Here is a 16,348-nt window from a genome sequence, read left to right on the forward strand (position 1 = left end):
GGATGAAAACTGCCATATCACCTGACACAATGTTACATTTGCCTCCTTTGCTCCATAAAGCTTTGATAAATTTGTGGTATCTGTACCAAGTTCCAAATATGAAATGAAACATGTAAAGAGGCTGGTGTCACATGGTCTGTCGTATGTGTGTTGAATGTCATTGTATGTGGCATTTGTGAAGGTGCTGCTGTGGTGATTTTGCACCAAAGTTTACATCCTTATCCATAAGCTTTATAGTGTCTCTGATGACCTGTCTTATAAAAAAAATTCAGGAAAGCACTTTTCATTGCTAGTTATGTTCTGATTTTTATGTCTAGAATAGGTTTAAAACTATCCAACTGACACCTGCTGAGCTTTAATATCTAAAAACAACCCTGCTATGTGAACCAAAACACAACTGGTCAAATGATCATCATTTGAGAAGGCAGGTGTCCAAACTGCACAGTGAAGGGATTGCTGTGGCAACTTGCCAGGAGCTCATAAGATTCAAGGAATATTGCAATAAAAAACAGCTGGGGAGAAAACTTCTGTCAAAGTGAAATATCTATGATAAACTGAGGTAAGAGGAGTTTTTCTGAACAATTTTTCCTTTTACAACTAGCTTTAGTGACATATATACCTTTAGTGATGATCATATATTTACATCCAATCAGACTGACAGGGACTGAGATCTTGGAGCTATTAGATCATTTCCTAAAGACAACTGTTGGAGTCAAAAGAAAAGCTGTCCTGGCAGCCTTAGTGAAACCTTTTAACTACTCAGCCCATTTCCCCACATGAAACATATTGTTCCTGACATCAGGATTCAGTTTAAACAGCAGTCTATGATCCTGCTAAAAACACAAAACAATACTCAGCCCTGAAAAATCTACATCATCAGTTTGTCAGACTTCCCTAAGCTTCTGCAAAAGATGAGATTGCAGTCTTAGGTCTAAAATCACAGATCTAATTCTGATTCTAAACACATCTTAAATTGGTCTCAACAAGACTACTCCTAATTTATGCTGTTGTGAAAAGACATGATGCCCAAATTCCAGTGGCGGCATTGTTGACTACTTAACAAAGATTGAGGCCTGAATTCTGATTGCACTTTTCAATCAAGAAAAACTCCAGTGATTTCTACAAGATAAGCATAGTATAAGTGAGATGAGAACCAAGTTGTTCAATTTCAAATCAGGAACAGACACAGGCAGTTTTTGGGGTTTGGTTTTTTTTCCAAAATCTGTGTCCCACTAACATGTCAGTTGTTTGTCAAGCAGCTGGCCAAATGATCACACTAGCACAACTGGATAGACATTCATTTCCATCCTGGACTAATTATAAATAGCAGCTAGACAGGAGAAATATCCAAAATTAAAGTCGCTCAGCAATCCCGAAATACATCTTTTAAATTAGGCAATTCCCAGCAGACTTAATAAAATATTCTACTTTTTAATGGAAATCAGACTCTGGACATTTCATCAGTTCAAGCTACATTATTAGACAAAAATAAACAATATCAATCCTTTGGGAAAATCAAAGTGTTACAGCAGCCTCCTCCAAAATCAAGCCAAACTACAGAGTAGCTCAGTAATATCTCCTGTACAAAAACAGAGAGTTGCTTAAAAGGCAGTAGAACATTTTGTTTTCTGAATCTTAGTATTCTGGGAAAAATGCCTGGACAGTGTGGGAGGGGCTAGGCTAACCTGAACTACAAATGGGACTAGAAAACCAGTTTCTAAGAGCTCTGAAGAAGGGAAAGATTAGATATCAAATTTTTGGGTGAGGTTTCTTTTTTTTTGGTAAGGAATAGTTTTCTGTTAGAAGACACACAAATTTCTGAACTCTGTTTCACGTGTAAGTGTGGATTTTGACAAACCTGGTAAACTGTCAAAATGAAATGTTTCATCCTTCTTGCTTCATTTCAGCAGAGTCAGAATGCTTCAGGTAGATAATATTAAAAGCCATATAAGATTGAATTCTGTAAATTCTTTTTCAATTTAATTTAAATGTTTATATTGCATTCTAATAATTTCTAATGTAGATTTCACCTAATAATTTGTATTTGTATTGTACAGTTTCAGCATTATCCACACAAAAAGTTTGAACATCACTGAAATTATTTTTTCCCAGCTTAATGGTTCCAAAATTTCCATTGAACAAAAAACTGGGAAATAAACCTGAATTTTGAGATACGAGAATTTTCTTTGGAGAGAACACTCTGGTTTTTGAGAAGTTCTAATTGGGTTGGCCATTGTACTTGGCCATCACCAGTAAAGAAGTATAACCTGAAGAAGGGGGAAGATATTACAGAAAAGGGAGTAGGAGAAGAATCGAGTGTAGAGAATGCATTGTAAATTCAGAAAAGACCAAGACATGAGAATGAGACTGGAGCTGTGAACGTGAAAAGCTTAAGAACTGAAATACAGTATAATTGCTGCAGAAGCAAATTGCCCTCCAGACTGCCAATGCTATTTTAATAATAAACAGTAGGTGTTAATAATGCTTAAGTTTTATAAGGTGGAACGATGCAAAATTTGTTACTAGGATAAGAAAGGAAGACAACACACAGAACACGTAGGCTGCAAATGCTGAACAGCAACTTGATAATCTTCATCTCTTCCTCACTCCTCCGTGCCCTGCATCTATTTAACGTTTTCTTATGCTTTCTTTCTTCTTTTTCCACTTTCCCCTTTCTTGCTTCATATCATTTTTCACGTCACCCTCTTCTGCTTGGAATAACCTCACAATAAAAGTTGGCAAGGCCTCTTTCTTCACATCACTCCTGGAGACCCATCTGCTCTGGGAAGCTTTCCAGCTGTAAGAACTCACTCTGTTTTTTCTGCGCTGTATCAACTTCTGTCTTTGGATTGCGCACTTCTCAGGGTGGGGACCCCATTATTGTCTGGCATATTTATCCTACCATATAGTGACTTTCTCATATAGTCTAAGTAATAGTAACAGTCAAGAACAGAGGAAAGTCACACCTGTGACTCAGCCCTACAGAGCAACAGGGAGCGAGTGATCAGTAATTGATCATACTTTCTACTTACAAAACTTCCGAATGGTCCCATTGTAAAACCATAAAGACAGAGGTACTCACCTGGATTTCCTCTTGCAATAGACCAGTAGATTATCGAATAGAAAGAACATTCTCTCCTGGATATTTCCTGCTGAGATTTTTAACAAAGTCCCTTGGAGCAAGAGCTGTGTGCAAATATCTGTCAGATTTGACCCCTGAAACATAGAAAAGATATATTCTTTATTTTTAACTTTTTGTGTGTGCGTGCAATGAAGGATTTTTACTAAAAGGCTGTTATTTTGTCTGCATGTCATTAAACTGTGAAATAACTGATGCACTCATAAGGAGGAAGTCCTCTATTTCTTAATGTGGCTAAACACATGATGTTTTCTCTGGATTACAAATATTTTTTTGGAGTCCTCATACCCTACAATAAATCTTCTCTATTAAACTCCACGAGACTTTTTCCTGAAGAAATCTTTCACTCTCAAAGCAGCTGTACTGTGAGTCTCTCAAGACCATTAGTCTTCCCGTCATACCCTGAGCTATCATTGCAAATATCACAAGTGATGGCTTTAGGAATCCTTTATAAAAGAATAATAGTATTTTCCTAACATTGTAGCTCTGATACTGACATATATCACTATTAACCATCTCTCTGCAAAAATCATCTCAGTGGTGATGTCTCTCCAACCCTTTTGTTAGAAGTATACACAGGTGCTCTCCTTTCTGGAGTTCTAATAAACACATGCTAGTTAGAAACATAGCCATGAGAATCAGAGGCTGGGTCCTGGACACTGTGCTAGCTGCTATGTGCAAGCCATTATATGCACTAAACAGCCATAGAGATAACTGAGCTTGGTGTTCAAAATGCTTTAGCCTATGAGGATGCCCAGAAGCTGAAAGCCACAGTAGATCACTTTAAACCATTAACTCCCCAAACTGTTAGTCAGATTATTCCTAGGAAAAGCGATCATACAGTCTTTTAAATGGGGCCCTTTAGGATGAAAGCAGTTTGGCCTAAATGAAAAACAACTACAGGACTGTCCCAGGTTGCTCTCAGGACAGGCAAACTCCAAGTGTTCCCACATTCTGAATGCACACAGCTGGGAATCTGCTCCTCAACTGTTCCATTGACCAAACAAGATGGTTTGCCTAAATCTAGCCTTAAATTCCTTGATCTAGTACTACTTGGAAGGTACAAGAGCATCCTATCAATAAAGGTCCCTTTTCAGAAAAATACCCTGAGGCATTGGAAACATTTACCACCCAGTTCTGGATCACTTATTAGTTTTGCATTTCTCTTTGAGTTGGAAGGAAGAACAACTTAGGGTAACGGTAACTTCCTTCCAAGGTCAGCGTGCAGGTAAGGAAGTAAATTAGATTATGTGACCCACTGCCTTGAGTCTTACTGGAAAAGAGAACTGACTTTGGATTGCAAGACATTCATTATCAACAAAACTGCTTGATTTCCAAAGGTCCATTAACCCTATATTCACAAAGAATAGAAAAATTTTGTAAAACACAATTCATCCCACTTAAAGAAACTGAAGACATCTCTGTGCACAGGCATGAAATCCAGCTCCATCGAGAAAGTCACCCCAGAAGGATTTGTTTGAATGATTTTAGACATTGCATGAGTGATTGGCTTTTTGTTTTGTTTTTCTTTTTTTCTTTTTTGAGGAAGGTACAGTCTGCTGCCATCAGCTATTCAAGGGAAATCACTGAATTGAAATCAGCCTTTCTAAATACAATGCAGTCACTCTAAAGGTGTGACTGAAGCTCTGATTACACCATTTTCTAAATCAAACCTTGCCAGCTGTGCTGTCCATGTTTTGCGTTTAGTTAACAAGGAAGCAGCTATTCTTTAAAGGCTGCCAAGTATTCAGCACCAATTTGTGTGTTCCACATATGCGTTTCTATACATTCTGGATAGAATGATGCAGGAACTAGCTAGATGCAATAGTTCCGTCTGCTGTCCTGATAAGTTTTTATTTTCTTAAGCATTCTATAGAAAGACTTAATACATGTCCAGAAATGAGCACTTGTTATTTTGAAAATGACCTGTTACTGTCTCCAGGAGAAATCACTATATCTCAGAATTATGACCCCAAAGGCCTACTAGCACACACACAAATAGGAACAGAAACCAACTGACTGTACAACATAAAAGCATGCTCTTCATGTGGTTTGCCCATGGGAAAATCAAGGCTTCAGAGAACCTCAACATCAAGTACTTAATTTTCCAAAAGATACCCAAAGACAGCAAAAGCAATGAGCACAGTGACATCAGTAATTGGAGTCTATCTTTTACCAACACAGGAATCACTGGGTAAAATTATCTGGCCTATTTTGTGCAGGAAGTGAAAGCAAATGATTGCAATGGTTGCTTCTCGCCCTAAAATCTAAGAATCTTTCTTTTTCCATCAGACCCATCATGATGGTATCTAAACACTGTTGATGCATTTCCTGTTTGCTGTTGACCTAGCTACTTCCCATTTATACCGATTTGAGAGGTTTCTCAATAGTAAGAAACAGAGTAAGAAGATGTATTTGATGTTTTCAGAGACAACATGGGATTTCTCACCTTTCTAAGTGGGACTAAGCTGCGGGGGGGGAGGGGGAGCAGGGGAGAAAAAGAAAACATCATAGCTGGTGGAATTGCAAATTACAGCCAATTATAAAATGATTGATCTGCCTAAGCGCTAACACATATCTTACAACTCATGCTGTTCTGTGATGGGAGTTTTGCTTCCCTATGTGTTCCAGACTGGGAGAATTTGGGGATACATAGCAATTGTTCAGTAAAAATAATTCACAAGGACTCATGAGGAGGAGCTCTCCCCACAGAAAAATCAATATAGAATTAATAGAAACAGCATATTGACTTGCTCTTCACTAAGCAAACAAAACCACTGTATATAAAAGTTGGTCTTCTTATGCATCCTCTACTTTTCTTTCCCCTTTTTTTAAACTAATCTTTGTTTCCCAGAAGGATTAACCAGAATCAAATTGACCTGCCTGAGACTAATCCATAACATACATCTACAAGGATTCTGTGCATTCCAAAAGAATGAATCTGAGCAGAGTTCATTTTGATGAACAGACCTCTGATTAAGCTGCAGGCCTTCAGCGGCTTCCCAGACTTGGCCTACTTTAACACGTCCCCTCATTATAATCTGTCTCAGAAAGAGACTGACAGGATGATGCCAGTATATGCTCAGCATATGATAGTGATAGTTATATATTAGAGAGGGAGACACAGATTGGTGGGTGGAGATGTTGAAGAAAAAATGTTGAACTGAGGAAAATGCTCTAAAAAACCACTACTGCTCTTAGTGAAGCTACAGATGACTCTCAAGAGCAAGAAGAAAAGACACTGCGGAAGCAAAGTGGTGTTACGTTGTTCTTCATGATGGAAATATTGAGGGTGGCACTGATGGCACTAGGATGAAGATCAGACCAGGGATGGTCCATTGGGACAGTTGGAAGGAAGTGCAAAGTCATAGAAACCAGTGAAACTGCTGGTTTGGTTAAACAGAAACATTAAACAAGGTGGAGACTGTTCCAAATTATGTGAACAAATTAATGCCAAACTTCACGTTGGGCTGCTTGCACACTCCCCAGATTCAGCCTACATCCATTATAATCGTAAAATACTTGGTCATAAGTAAGCTGACCTTTTTTTTTTTGGACAATTTAGATGCCTTGGATTAAAACAGTTGGAAGCTGTATGCCTTGTCGAATTAGCATGTATGGTATATAGCCATATATACAGGACACCAGTGTTTCAGAATCCATATCCATGCTAACGGAAAAGGGAAATTTTCTATTTCATAGGAAAGACTGCCATTGGATAAACTAAAAATAGGCATAAATTTGCCTTATAGACTTCGTCCTACAGCCAGCTCTGTGGCTTATATCACTGCATTGTTAAGCTAAAAATGTATTTAATTCAGCAATTGCAGCTTTCCATAGATAGAAGAAGTTAGGAGCCCTTCTCATTAGGAATAAACTGTGAAATACATCTGAAAGAACTAAATCCTGTTATTTACAAACATAGCACTTTGCTCTAGAGTCATAATTTACAAGACCCCTAGCACCGTGGAAACCCAAGACAGAAAACTGTCAGTCAGTTTCAAACTTTTTTACATGTACAGAAGAAAAAAATGCCATCATGTTGAGCATTGGCATGTATCTGTGATGTCTGAAGCTAGTTTTCCTCCTTTTAATATGCCACTAGAATAATTTAGAAATGTTCCACAGCTTACTGGGAGGGAAAAACACTTCTTCCTTTTTGAAATTTTGAGCTGAGTGACCTAGGTGACTTTGTTACAAAACTGTATATAAACAAATCTGAAAGGGTTTTCAGCCCCAGAATGTTGCGGTAGATAAGTTAAACCTAAAAAAAAAAAAGGCAGTAAGTTTGGATATCACTTCATTTATGGCATCATGGACACTTTAATAGTCATGCTTCAGGCTCCAGAGTTCAAACCATGCCTCTTGCCTAGATGACCCACGAGTTGCATTGAACTTGAAATGGTTTTAACTGTTTCTAGAAGTCTTGCTATACAGAACATTATATGACTTAGTTTGCTGAGCTTGCTATCCAAAAATTACACAGCTGGATATCTGGGTTGTTCTCACGTCTTTAGCTGGATGCCAAGAACATCCTTCAGGGAAAAAATGAGCAAGGTTTAAAACATACACGAAAGATAAAAAACAACCCAAAAGAGAGTCATGGAGAGCACCCAAGAGTCTGAGCATGAGGAAGTTTACATGACCTCTAACAAAATGTTCTCAGCTAAGAAATCCTCAGCTGGCAATGATCAGCCTCGACATTTTAAATGTCAGTCTCACTAAACGCCGACGCCATTCTCTCCATGAGACCATTTAACACCACTGACTCCCTATGGTGCACCTCCCAGAGGCTTCCAACTCCACTAATTCAAGGACCTAAACTAAAGTCATCACAAGATAAGCTGCCAACCCTTTGCACACCATCCTGACTACTGAGTGGCTCTTTTTCCAGATTTCCTCTTCCCCCAAGCTTCACATTCTAGTTTTCCCCCCTCTCTTATTTTTCTCCCTTCCATAGTAAATGCTTCTACCTACACAGATCCACCTACTGATAAACACATCCCTAGAAACACATCCATGAGTAACTGAACTGGAGCAAACACAAATGTACCAGTTGCTTTCTAATCTAATGCTTGATAATCTAACCTTTATCTTTTACACAGGAGATCTGTATGAAGCTAAGTGAGCTGACTTTCAAAGCTCCCAGAAAAACTAAAGGCTTGTAGGAATGGAAAGAGAAACTTCCGTTATTTAGACCGGTCCTGATTTAATCTTCTAGACCTATTTGCCTTCCAAGTGAGATCTGCCCATTTGAAATTTCAGTCCATTCTAGCTCTAACACCTTTCTTTCTTTCATAATCTGTTTGTTCTGCTACAATTTAGCAGCAGCCTGCACACTCAAACACTAAATTCTAAACTCAGAGTGATGCTGTCCACACCTTCAAGAGCATTTACACATTATGTAAGAAACAGAAATCCCTGTACACAGTACGAGTCGCTAAACTTTAGCCCATTAAACTGGGTAGCGAACTGCCTCCAGGGAGCTTGCTAGTCCTACATCATACCTCCCATCCTTCAATGTGGGACTGCAACTGTTCAAGGGCTTCCAGTTTCTCCATCTGTCTCTTGGTCTCGTTGATATTTGTGCAGACTGTCTTCATTGCCTGCAATGCGCTCTGGACAGCTGGGTGATCAGGATGCTTAGAGGGAGTCCTCTTAGCTAATTCCTTTAAAAAAAAGAAAAGAAAACATGCAGTGTAAACTTAGAAGTGGCTCATGGAAAGGCAAAAGCATTAGAGTGCAATCCCACAGGAAAATGCCAGAACCACTGCAAAATTATAGAGAAGGTGTGGGCATGTTACTGTAGATGCTGTTCTCCGTTCTTCATCTGTACAGGATTGCCATTTTATATGAATGGTGCTAAATAAATGAAGCAATCACTCATGTTAAATATGCCAAATTAAGAGAGCTCAAGCCAAATACATTTTGCTGTGTCACATCTGTTTGTTTCTAGTGTGAACCAAGGCCAAATAAATTAAAAGATTACATAAAAAACACAGTCCACCACTTCAAAGACAGGCGATGGACTGTTGACCTAGCCATGGTCTAGATGCTGTACCAGCCACAGTGATGTGCATCCAGTATTTCAGTGATGCTGGATTGGGCGACTTCAATCAGATAAGAATTCTGCCCATCGCAGATCTTATCAGTAAGCACTAGAGCCATGGAAGCAGGGTTTTCCGTGAACTATGGCCTTACAGGAATAATGGTAGGCTGTATACCCCACCCACAGTACTTACAGAAATTATCAGGTGTGTAGATTAATCCCAATGCACATGAAGCTTTAGGACCTACATTGTTTAGATCTATAACCAGCAGAAAAATGCAACCAAAGTGCAAATCAGATTTTCCTAAGAGTGGAACTGCCCTCATCAGAATCCTGAGGGATTCCAGTGAGACACTTCTAACTCAGACGCCTCAGTGTACTGGGTGTCTGTACCCAGGCGCTGGCAGGGGGGACTGCAGGAGCCTCTCTGAGGAGACGTGAGGGGCTGCCCCATGCCACTTCCATCTGGCTCCGTAACAGACCCACAGCAGGACCTGGCTGAGCCCATTGGAGAAGCTGGTGGTGCCTCTGTGAAAAAATGTTTAAGAAAGGGCAAAACGTGGCAGGGCAGAGAGGAAAAACGTGCGAGAAGCAGCCCTGTGAGCACCAAGGCCTGAGAGGAAGGCAGGGAGGAGGTGCTCCAGGTGCTGGAGCAGAGATTTCCCTGCAGCCCCTGAAGAGACCAGGCTGGAGCAGGTATCTCCCTGCAGCCCATGGAGAGGACCATGATGGAGCAGATATCCACACTGCAGCCTGTGGAGGACCCCACGCCGCAGCAGGTGGATATTCCCTGAAGAAACTGTGGCAGGTGGAGAGCCCATGCAGGAGCAGGTTCTCCTGACAGGAACTGCAGCCCATAGAGGACCAAGTTTATCCTGAAGAACAGCAGGCCAAGGAGAACTCACGCTGGAGCAGAGAAAAGTGTGAGGATGAAGGAGCAGGAGAGAGGAATTGTTACATACTGACTGTAATCCCCCATTCCCCATAACCGCTGCACCGCTCAGGGCCGGGGGGGAAGTAGAGGAGTTGGGAATGCAAGAGTGAAGTTGAGCCTGGGGAAAACAGTGGTGGCTGGGGAGAAGGTGTTTTTGTTTCTCACCATCCAAATATATTTTAATTAGCAATAAATCGAGTTGACTCTGTTTTGCCTGTGATGGTCATTAGTAAGTGATGTCTTTATCTTGACCCACAAGCATTTTTTCCATCTTATTTTCTTCCCCACTCCATTAAATAGTAAGAGTGAGAGAGTGGCTGGGTGGCAACCAGCAGCTGGCCAAGACCAACCCACCACATGCGCATAAGCGCCTACAGCTCTGTGCGTGATGAGTTTGTGTGTCCAGAAATTGCAGGGAAATGCACTAGCCACAGCTGTCCCATGTTTTTATGTGTCAGCAAGTATAATAATTCTATGAAGGAGGAAATTCATTTACAGAAGAGTAACTTATCCACTGGCAAGTCACTTGCAGAACCAAGACGTTCTGGGACTCAGTTCAGTGTTTTAACCTCCAAGACAGGCCCATGGCAAGTGGAGAGGGCTCCCCAAAAGGCAAAGTGGGAAAAAGTGCTGGAGTGGGAAAGAGAGAGGCCAAGACAGCAGCAGGAGTTTAGCAGGGACTCTTCCCCAGATTACATGTAGGAGGCTGGGGCACATGTTTTGACTGGAGAGATTAACATAGAGATGAACAACGTGTCTGCTCTGAAGGAGTTCCTAAGATACTCTGCTCCACTTGATTCAATGCACAACAGCCCAGATAAACACTGCCCACTGAAAAACAGCAGTGGGAAAACTTGGGACCCAACAACATTAACTAGTTTGGCAAAAAGGGTAACCACTGTCAACTCACAATTAATCATTTTTTTAGACCAATAGTATTTTATAGTCAGCCACAATTGGATAAAAATACATTCAAGAAACCTTAACTAAGGCTGGTAATTTCATCTTGATACATAATATGGTGTTTAAGACCCACATTTTTAGATTGCCTGGAATATTTAACTTTCTCACTATGTCCTGTTTTGCCTCAACATGTTATTTGGTTGTTTTAAAGTCCTGTGTCTAAATGGCAAACTGCTGCTGAATTGCATCATTTTGCATGAGACAAGAATGAGTTTGAATACAGCCAGATAACCTGCACAGCACTGTGGTCTGAACATAGCTAAATTGCTTCAACCCATAGTTCCCACAGCTAAGGGCAAAGACAGCCTGTTATAATTGTTGTTCATCCAAAATAGGTGATTGCAATCCACAAATGCCTGTCATGGGCTCCAACTAGGCTTAATCTGTGGTTTGATTTGTCTTTTGCTTCTCCACATCAGCATGTTAACCTAAGCAAGTGTCTCTTCACCACACAAAACTTTGCCATATTGGCATTAATTTAAAGATCTTTGTGCCATGCTGTCTTGCTTGGTGCTGACATACTCCAATTTCAGGTATGATCCTGAGTATTACAGGGGCTTGCCTTGCCCGAGTTGGTCGCACAACCTGTAATACGAGCACTGCTCCTAAACTGACTTATGTCCACGCGCAACCTCTAGATCAAATTAACTTGTATTTTTAGGCTCAAGTTACATGGCCCGTCAGAGAGTGGAGGGATGTGGACTGAAGTTCAAGCTCTGCTGAAGCTTGCATTAACTTATAGTAACTATAATAGCTGCTAATCCAACCATTTTGCTAATCCAGACACTCTGCGCTGCTAAATCAAGGAACTTTCTCTGTGCTAGTGTTGATTCATAGATCTGCTCTATGAAGTTCTTTAGACAGAAGTCACCTTTAGCATGTGAAAGATTTGTGCATACCTAGCTGTACTTTTCTACTAGCAGGAATAACTGTAGAATAATTAGACTGTGAGGGGCCCAGATACCAACAAAATTGGAAGGCATATTTGGAAGGAGGAAGCTAGAGTTAAAAGTAGTACAGGTTTGTTTCTGCCTTTGCACAGACCCTCTCAGTGCTTCCTCCCTCCTTCCTCACACTGGTTGGAACATGACTTAATTCACTAGCACTAGTAAACTATCTTGAGACCCAGTGTTACAGAAGTGCAAAGTGGTTTAATTATTAATTTCTTAACTTCTCGGTTTGCAGAACCTTTTAAAGTGAAACCGGCATCTTGAGAGTAAACTGCTTGGCCACTGAGACTCCTTTAAGACAGGTCTCATGAGAATCAAAATATGGCAATGGGAGGTGCTCTCATTCCCACATAGACAGATCCTGGAGACAGAAAGGCCCAGATGAATGGACGGGAATGTCGGATGTTTGTCCAATGAAATACAACTATTCAGTTCTTTGCATAGATTTAGTATTTTGAGAATTTATCTCAATTTCTCTTTTCAGAAAATTATAAATGGAAAATTGACAATGGCTTTTGTCAGATGGATGACAAAGGAGATGGGTAATATGCTGACAGCTGGGAATCCCATTAAGAGAGAGGAGTTAATGATCTTCAACTCTTGGATGATTTACAGAGTAACACATGCACAGGAAAAAGAGCCTGGCTGCTACAAATGTCAGTTGATATCACAAATGGAAGTTTTTACCCCTCTTTTGCTGAAGATCAGGCCAAGAATAGTAAGTGTTCAAAAAGAAAAGGCAGGAGAGACGTGTTGCACCTTGGTGACACTAGCCTCTGCTCCATGCTTCCAAAACAAGAGTGCAGAATTTTTGCTACATGACTCTCATTAAAAATCAATGAAGTTCTGCCGCTCAAGTGTCACCCACACTGCTTTGGAAACAGATATGTATACACTAGCACTGTCTAAACATCCCTTTCTGAAATATCACCAAGACACAGAGAAAGAACTCTTCATTCATGGAGGGCCTCTGCTGCAATAAAGACAGCATCTTCCCCACTCCTGCTAGGTGCCTGCAGTTCTGTCCAAGGAGCAGGAGAGGAGGCCAGAAAAGGCAGGGAGGCTGCTGGCTGGGGCAGTCAGTTGCCTCAACAGCGTAAGCAGCATAGACAGTCAGAGAACTTGTACCACCACTGCCTAGTCTTAAGCCATCTGAGGAAGAGCCATGCTGCTCTGACACTGCCATTCCCCAAAAGAGCAGAGCCTAGCACTTCTGAAATACAGTCAGGGAGCTCTGGGTGCTTATTTATTTTAGTGACAGGTTTATGATGTGTAAACTCTGAGAGCATTTGACAACATTTTGAAAGGCAGCTGAGAGACAGACCAGATGGCAAACCTTGGGTATGACTGTCTTGTCCTCCATAAAGCTCATACATATTGTTGTCTGGAATTACTATCTTATGTATTGCAACGTGTGCACTAATAGGGCCAGGAAGTGAGGTTGCTGCCACTTGCAGAAAACTATTCCTTGCAAAGAAGTTCTTAAACTAATTCATAAAACACATCTATTTGCTAGCTACAGACTTGTTAATCCTTCAGACTAACGAGCAGTGGAGAACAGAAAAGCTGGTTTTTTTCACAGCCTCTATCATCTTCACCATTATCCTCTGACTTTTCTCTCTTCTTTTTGGGAATGAAAAACAAAAAGTTGCAAAGGTATTCCATATCATAAGCTGGGGGAAAAAAAAAATCTCTCTGTTCTATAAAGAACTAAGACAGAAATGGGAACTGTGTCCTCTGGGCATAGAATTTTCTGTTTATTTCACTCCTCTTTCATAGCTGCAAGGTTTGAAGTTGTGCCACTCAAAAACACCTACACGCAGAACACAAGTCATTTTACAAAGGGAGTAACAGTGCACTCCAAGACATCTACATCCAGCTGTAGTGTCCTACAGAAAGGAAGGATAGGACGTCCACATCCGATCTACTCAGAAATGACAGTTTTTGATTATGCAATGCACTAAAAGGATTTCCAACTTAAGTATTTCAATCTCAGATGCAGCTTTAAACAGCTTAAGGGTAAAAGAGTTCTAAACATGATAGAATCTAAATATAAGAACTAAATCACATAAGAAGTAAGACATATCAGATGCTCATACATTCTTCTATTTGCTAGTTGTGCTTAACCCCAAAAAACCCAAACAAACAAACCAACCAACCTACGAGGAGAGAACTCAGCAAAAGGAACATCACACAGGAAGATGCAAAGAGGTGGCAGGAGGGATGATGAGCGAACAATGCAGGCAGGCAGAGGAAACTAGAGGTTTTTCAAATGTAAACACAATTTTAGTATTTCCTCGAAAAAAGGACGTTATGCTGCTTAACTGATCTTTTTTAAAAAAGAAGTCGTCTCTGTCATCCTTCCCCATGTCCTCCCTTGCCACACAAAAATGATTGTCTGTGTATTTCAAACTGACAACCAAACACATGTTTTGCAGCTGAAATTTACAAGTCTCTATATTTTAAAAATTCCTTTCTCCTATCTTTATACTCTTGAGGACACTCAGACGTGGCTTAACATGGGTTTTGCGCAATGAATGTTAACATTGTGCATTGACTGGTGCAAATCATTGCTTGCCAGGCTGTCTCGCTTTGCCCTACAAACCAGTGCATGCATAAAATATGGTTTCAGAGATACATCCGTTGGTTACTTACTGAACATCTCAGGATTACAGAGATAACAAAGACAGCATATTTCTTTGCTTATCAATTCAAAAAGTTGTGTTAATAAACAGTTCAGCTCTAAAACATGCTTTTAAAAAAAAAAAAAAAAACCAAAACAACAAAACCCCACCTTTCTGCGGATATAAATGTTTCCAGGAGTTTTGCATTTCTATTTTATACTTTTTAATATTTGCTTGTATTAAAATTTATTTTCCACTTAAACTAACCAGAAAATAAATGTTACACCAGGCTGTATCTATGTACCTGCCAAGCAGGTTTTTTTATTCTGTATATTTTTAAAATCTGTAATTTATGTCAATGTTTCTGCAAGGTAAAGACTAGACAAGCAACGATAAATCAGTAAAACTGATTATATTCAATGTGCCATCAAATCTATGACATATGCTAAATTAAAATGTAACTAAAGCATGTTTCTATTTTTATAAATATTACCAGTTATTTGTGATTATATATAAATACTGTGGAAGACAGAAGTATGATTTATAAATTGGCAGCGTTCCTTGCAACTCTGTAGGGTATATATAATTCTTAATGTTGTGCTACATAGAGTTGGATTTCAACCAGGCAATGTCATGAATCTAAGAGCAACACCATTTTTCTTTGGGGGAAAAAAGGAAGAAAAAAACCCCCAAAAAACCCCACCCCAAAACCAAACCAAACCCCCAAAGATTAAATATATTCAGTTATGGCCAATTAGAAGGTTCTGTTCCTCAAACAGCTCTGAGAAAAATGGAGAGGAGGAAGAGGGGAGACAGCGAGTTAACCTTTCTTCATCCTGTTCTGTATCCATAAAACTGGCTTCCCATCTTTCCATTTCAAAGTCCAGGCACTGGATTTATTAAGGCCTGTGTGTGCCTCACTGTTGGGCTTTCCCTTTCAAGAGGATTCTCAATCTGGTCACTCAGCTTTTTGCATCCACGTTTTTCTTTCCCTCCTAGGACCAACGAGCCTTCCATCACATGAAGCAATACATAATTACTGCCCTAAATCGTCCATAGAGTTGTGTACATTATGAGGTATTTTTAAAGGATCAGAGGTGGAATGTGCATTTCTGGCTGGAGTCTGAGCAATTCCTTAAGGGAACAGACATCAAACAAGAAACAACCTCTGCGACATGCACCAGGCTATCAGGAGCCTGTCGGGGTGCGGCTATCATGTGCTGCACATTCCTCCCGTGTTGGGAGGAAGGAGGCAGAAAGGACTGCTCCTAATCCCCACCCCCAACAACGTGATTAACTCATGATCACCACTCCCCTAGGGTTTTCTTCTTGCTGACATAAATGCTCTTACTAAGGGAAAAAGGCTATTTTTGTTCAGAGATTGGTTTACACAACAGCTGCTTCTGCTCTTAAGTAGTATAGTTCACACTAATTAATACAGAGTCATACAATTATTATTGGTGAGACAGAGCTGCCTTAATCCAAAACATTCTGCTAGAAATATTTACTCAGCAAGCTTTCCAGTGTACATACACGCACTGGAGTTTTAAGTCACACAGTATACGCTCTCAAGGTCTTTGCATCTGTTTGCCTTTGCTTCTTTTCCTCTTAGCAAATCATAACACCCATCACAGCAAGCACAGTTTTGTTTTGTTCGAGCCTAGTCCAAGCCCCTTTCTCACTTTTAAG

General features: G+C 40.2%; 1 protein-coding gene across 4 annotated transcripts in view; it reads right to left on the reverse strand.

Annotated features, from left to right (window-relative positions):
• The window catches only part of PREX1 (phosphatidylinositol-3,4,5-trisphosphate dependent Rac exchange factor 1), a 173,106-nt gene that overhangs the window by 66,312 nt on the left and 90,446 nt on the right, over positions 1-16,348 (reverse strand). For all 4 annotated transcript variants that reach the window (XM_075516828.1, XM_075516830.1, XM_075516827.1 and 1 more), the window contains exons 6-7: positions 8,647-8,808; positions 3,083-3,216 (exon numbers count right to left, since the gene is read on the reverse strand). In XM_075516828.1, the coding sequence (XP_075372943.1) occupies positions 3,083-3,216; positions 8,647-8,808 (296 nt within the window). The remainder of the gene's footprint in view (positions 1-3,082; positions 3,217-8,646; positions 8,809-16,348) is intronic.

The sequence above is a fragment of the Mycteria americana genome, chromosome 14 (assembly GCF_035582795.1).
Source record: "Mycteria americana isolate JAX WOST 10 ecotype Jacksonville Zoo and Gardens chromosome 14, USCA_MyAme_1.0, whole genome shotgun sequence".
NCBI classification, from domain to species: Eukaryota; Metazoa; Chordata; class Aves; order Ciconiiformes; family Ciconiidae; genus Mycteria; species Mycteria americana.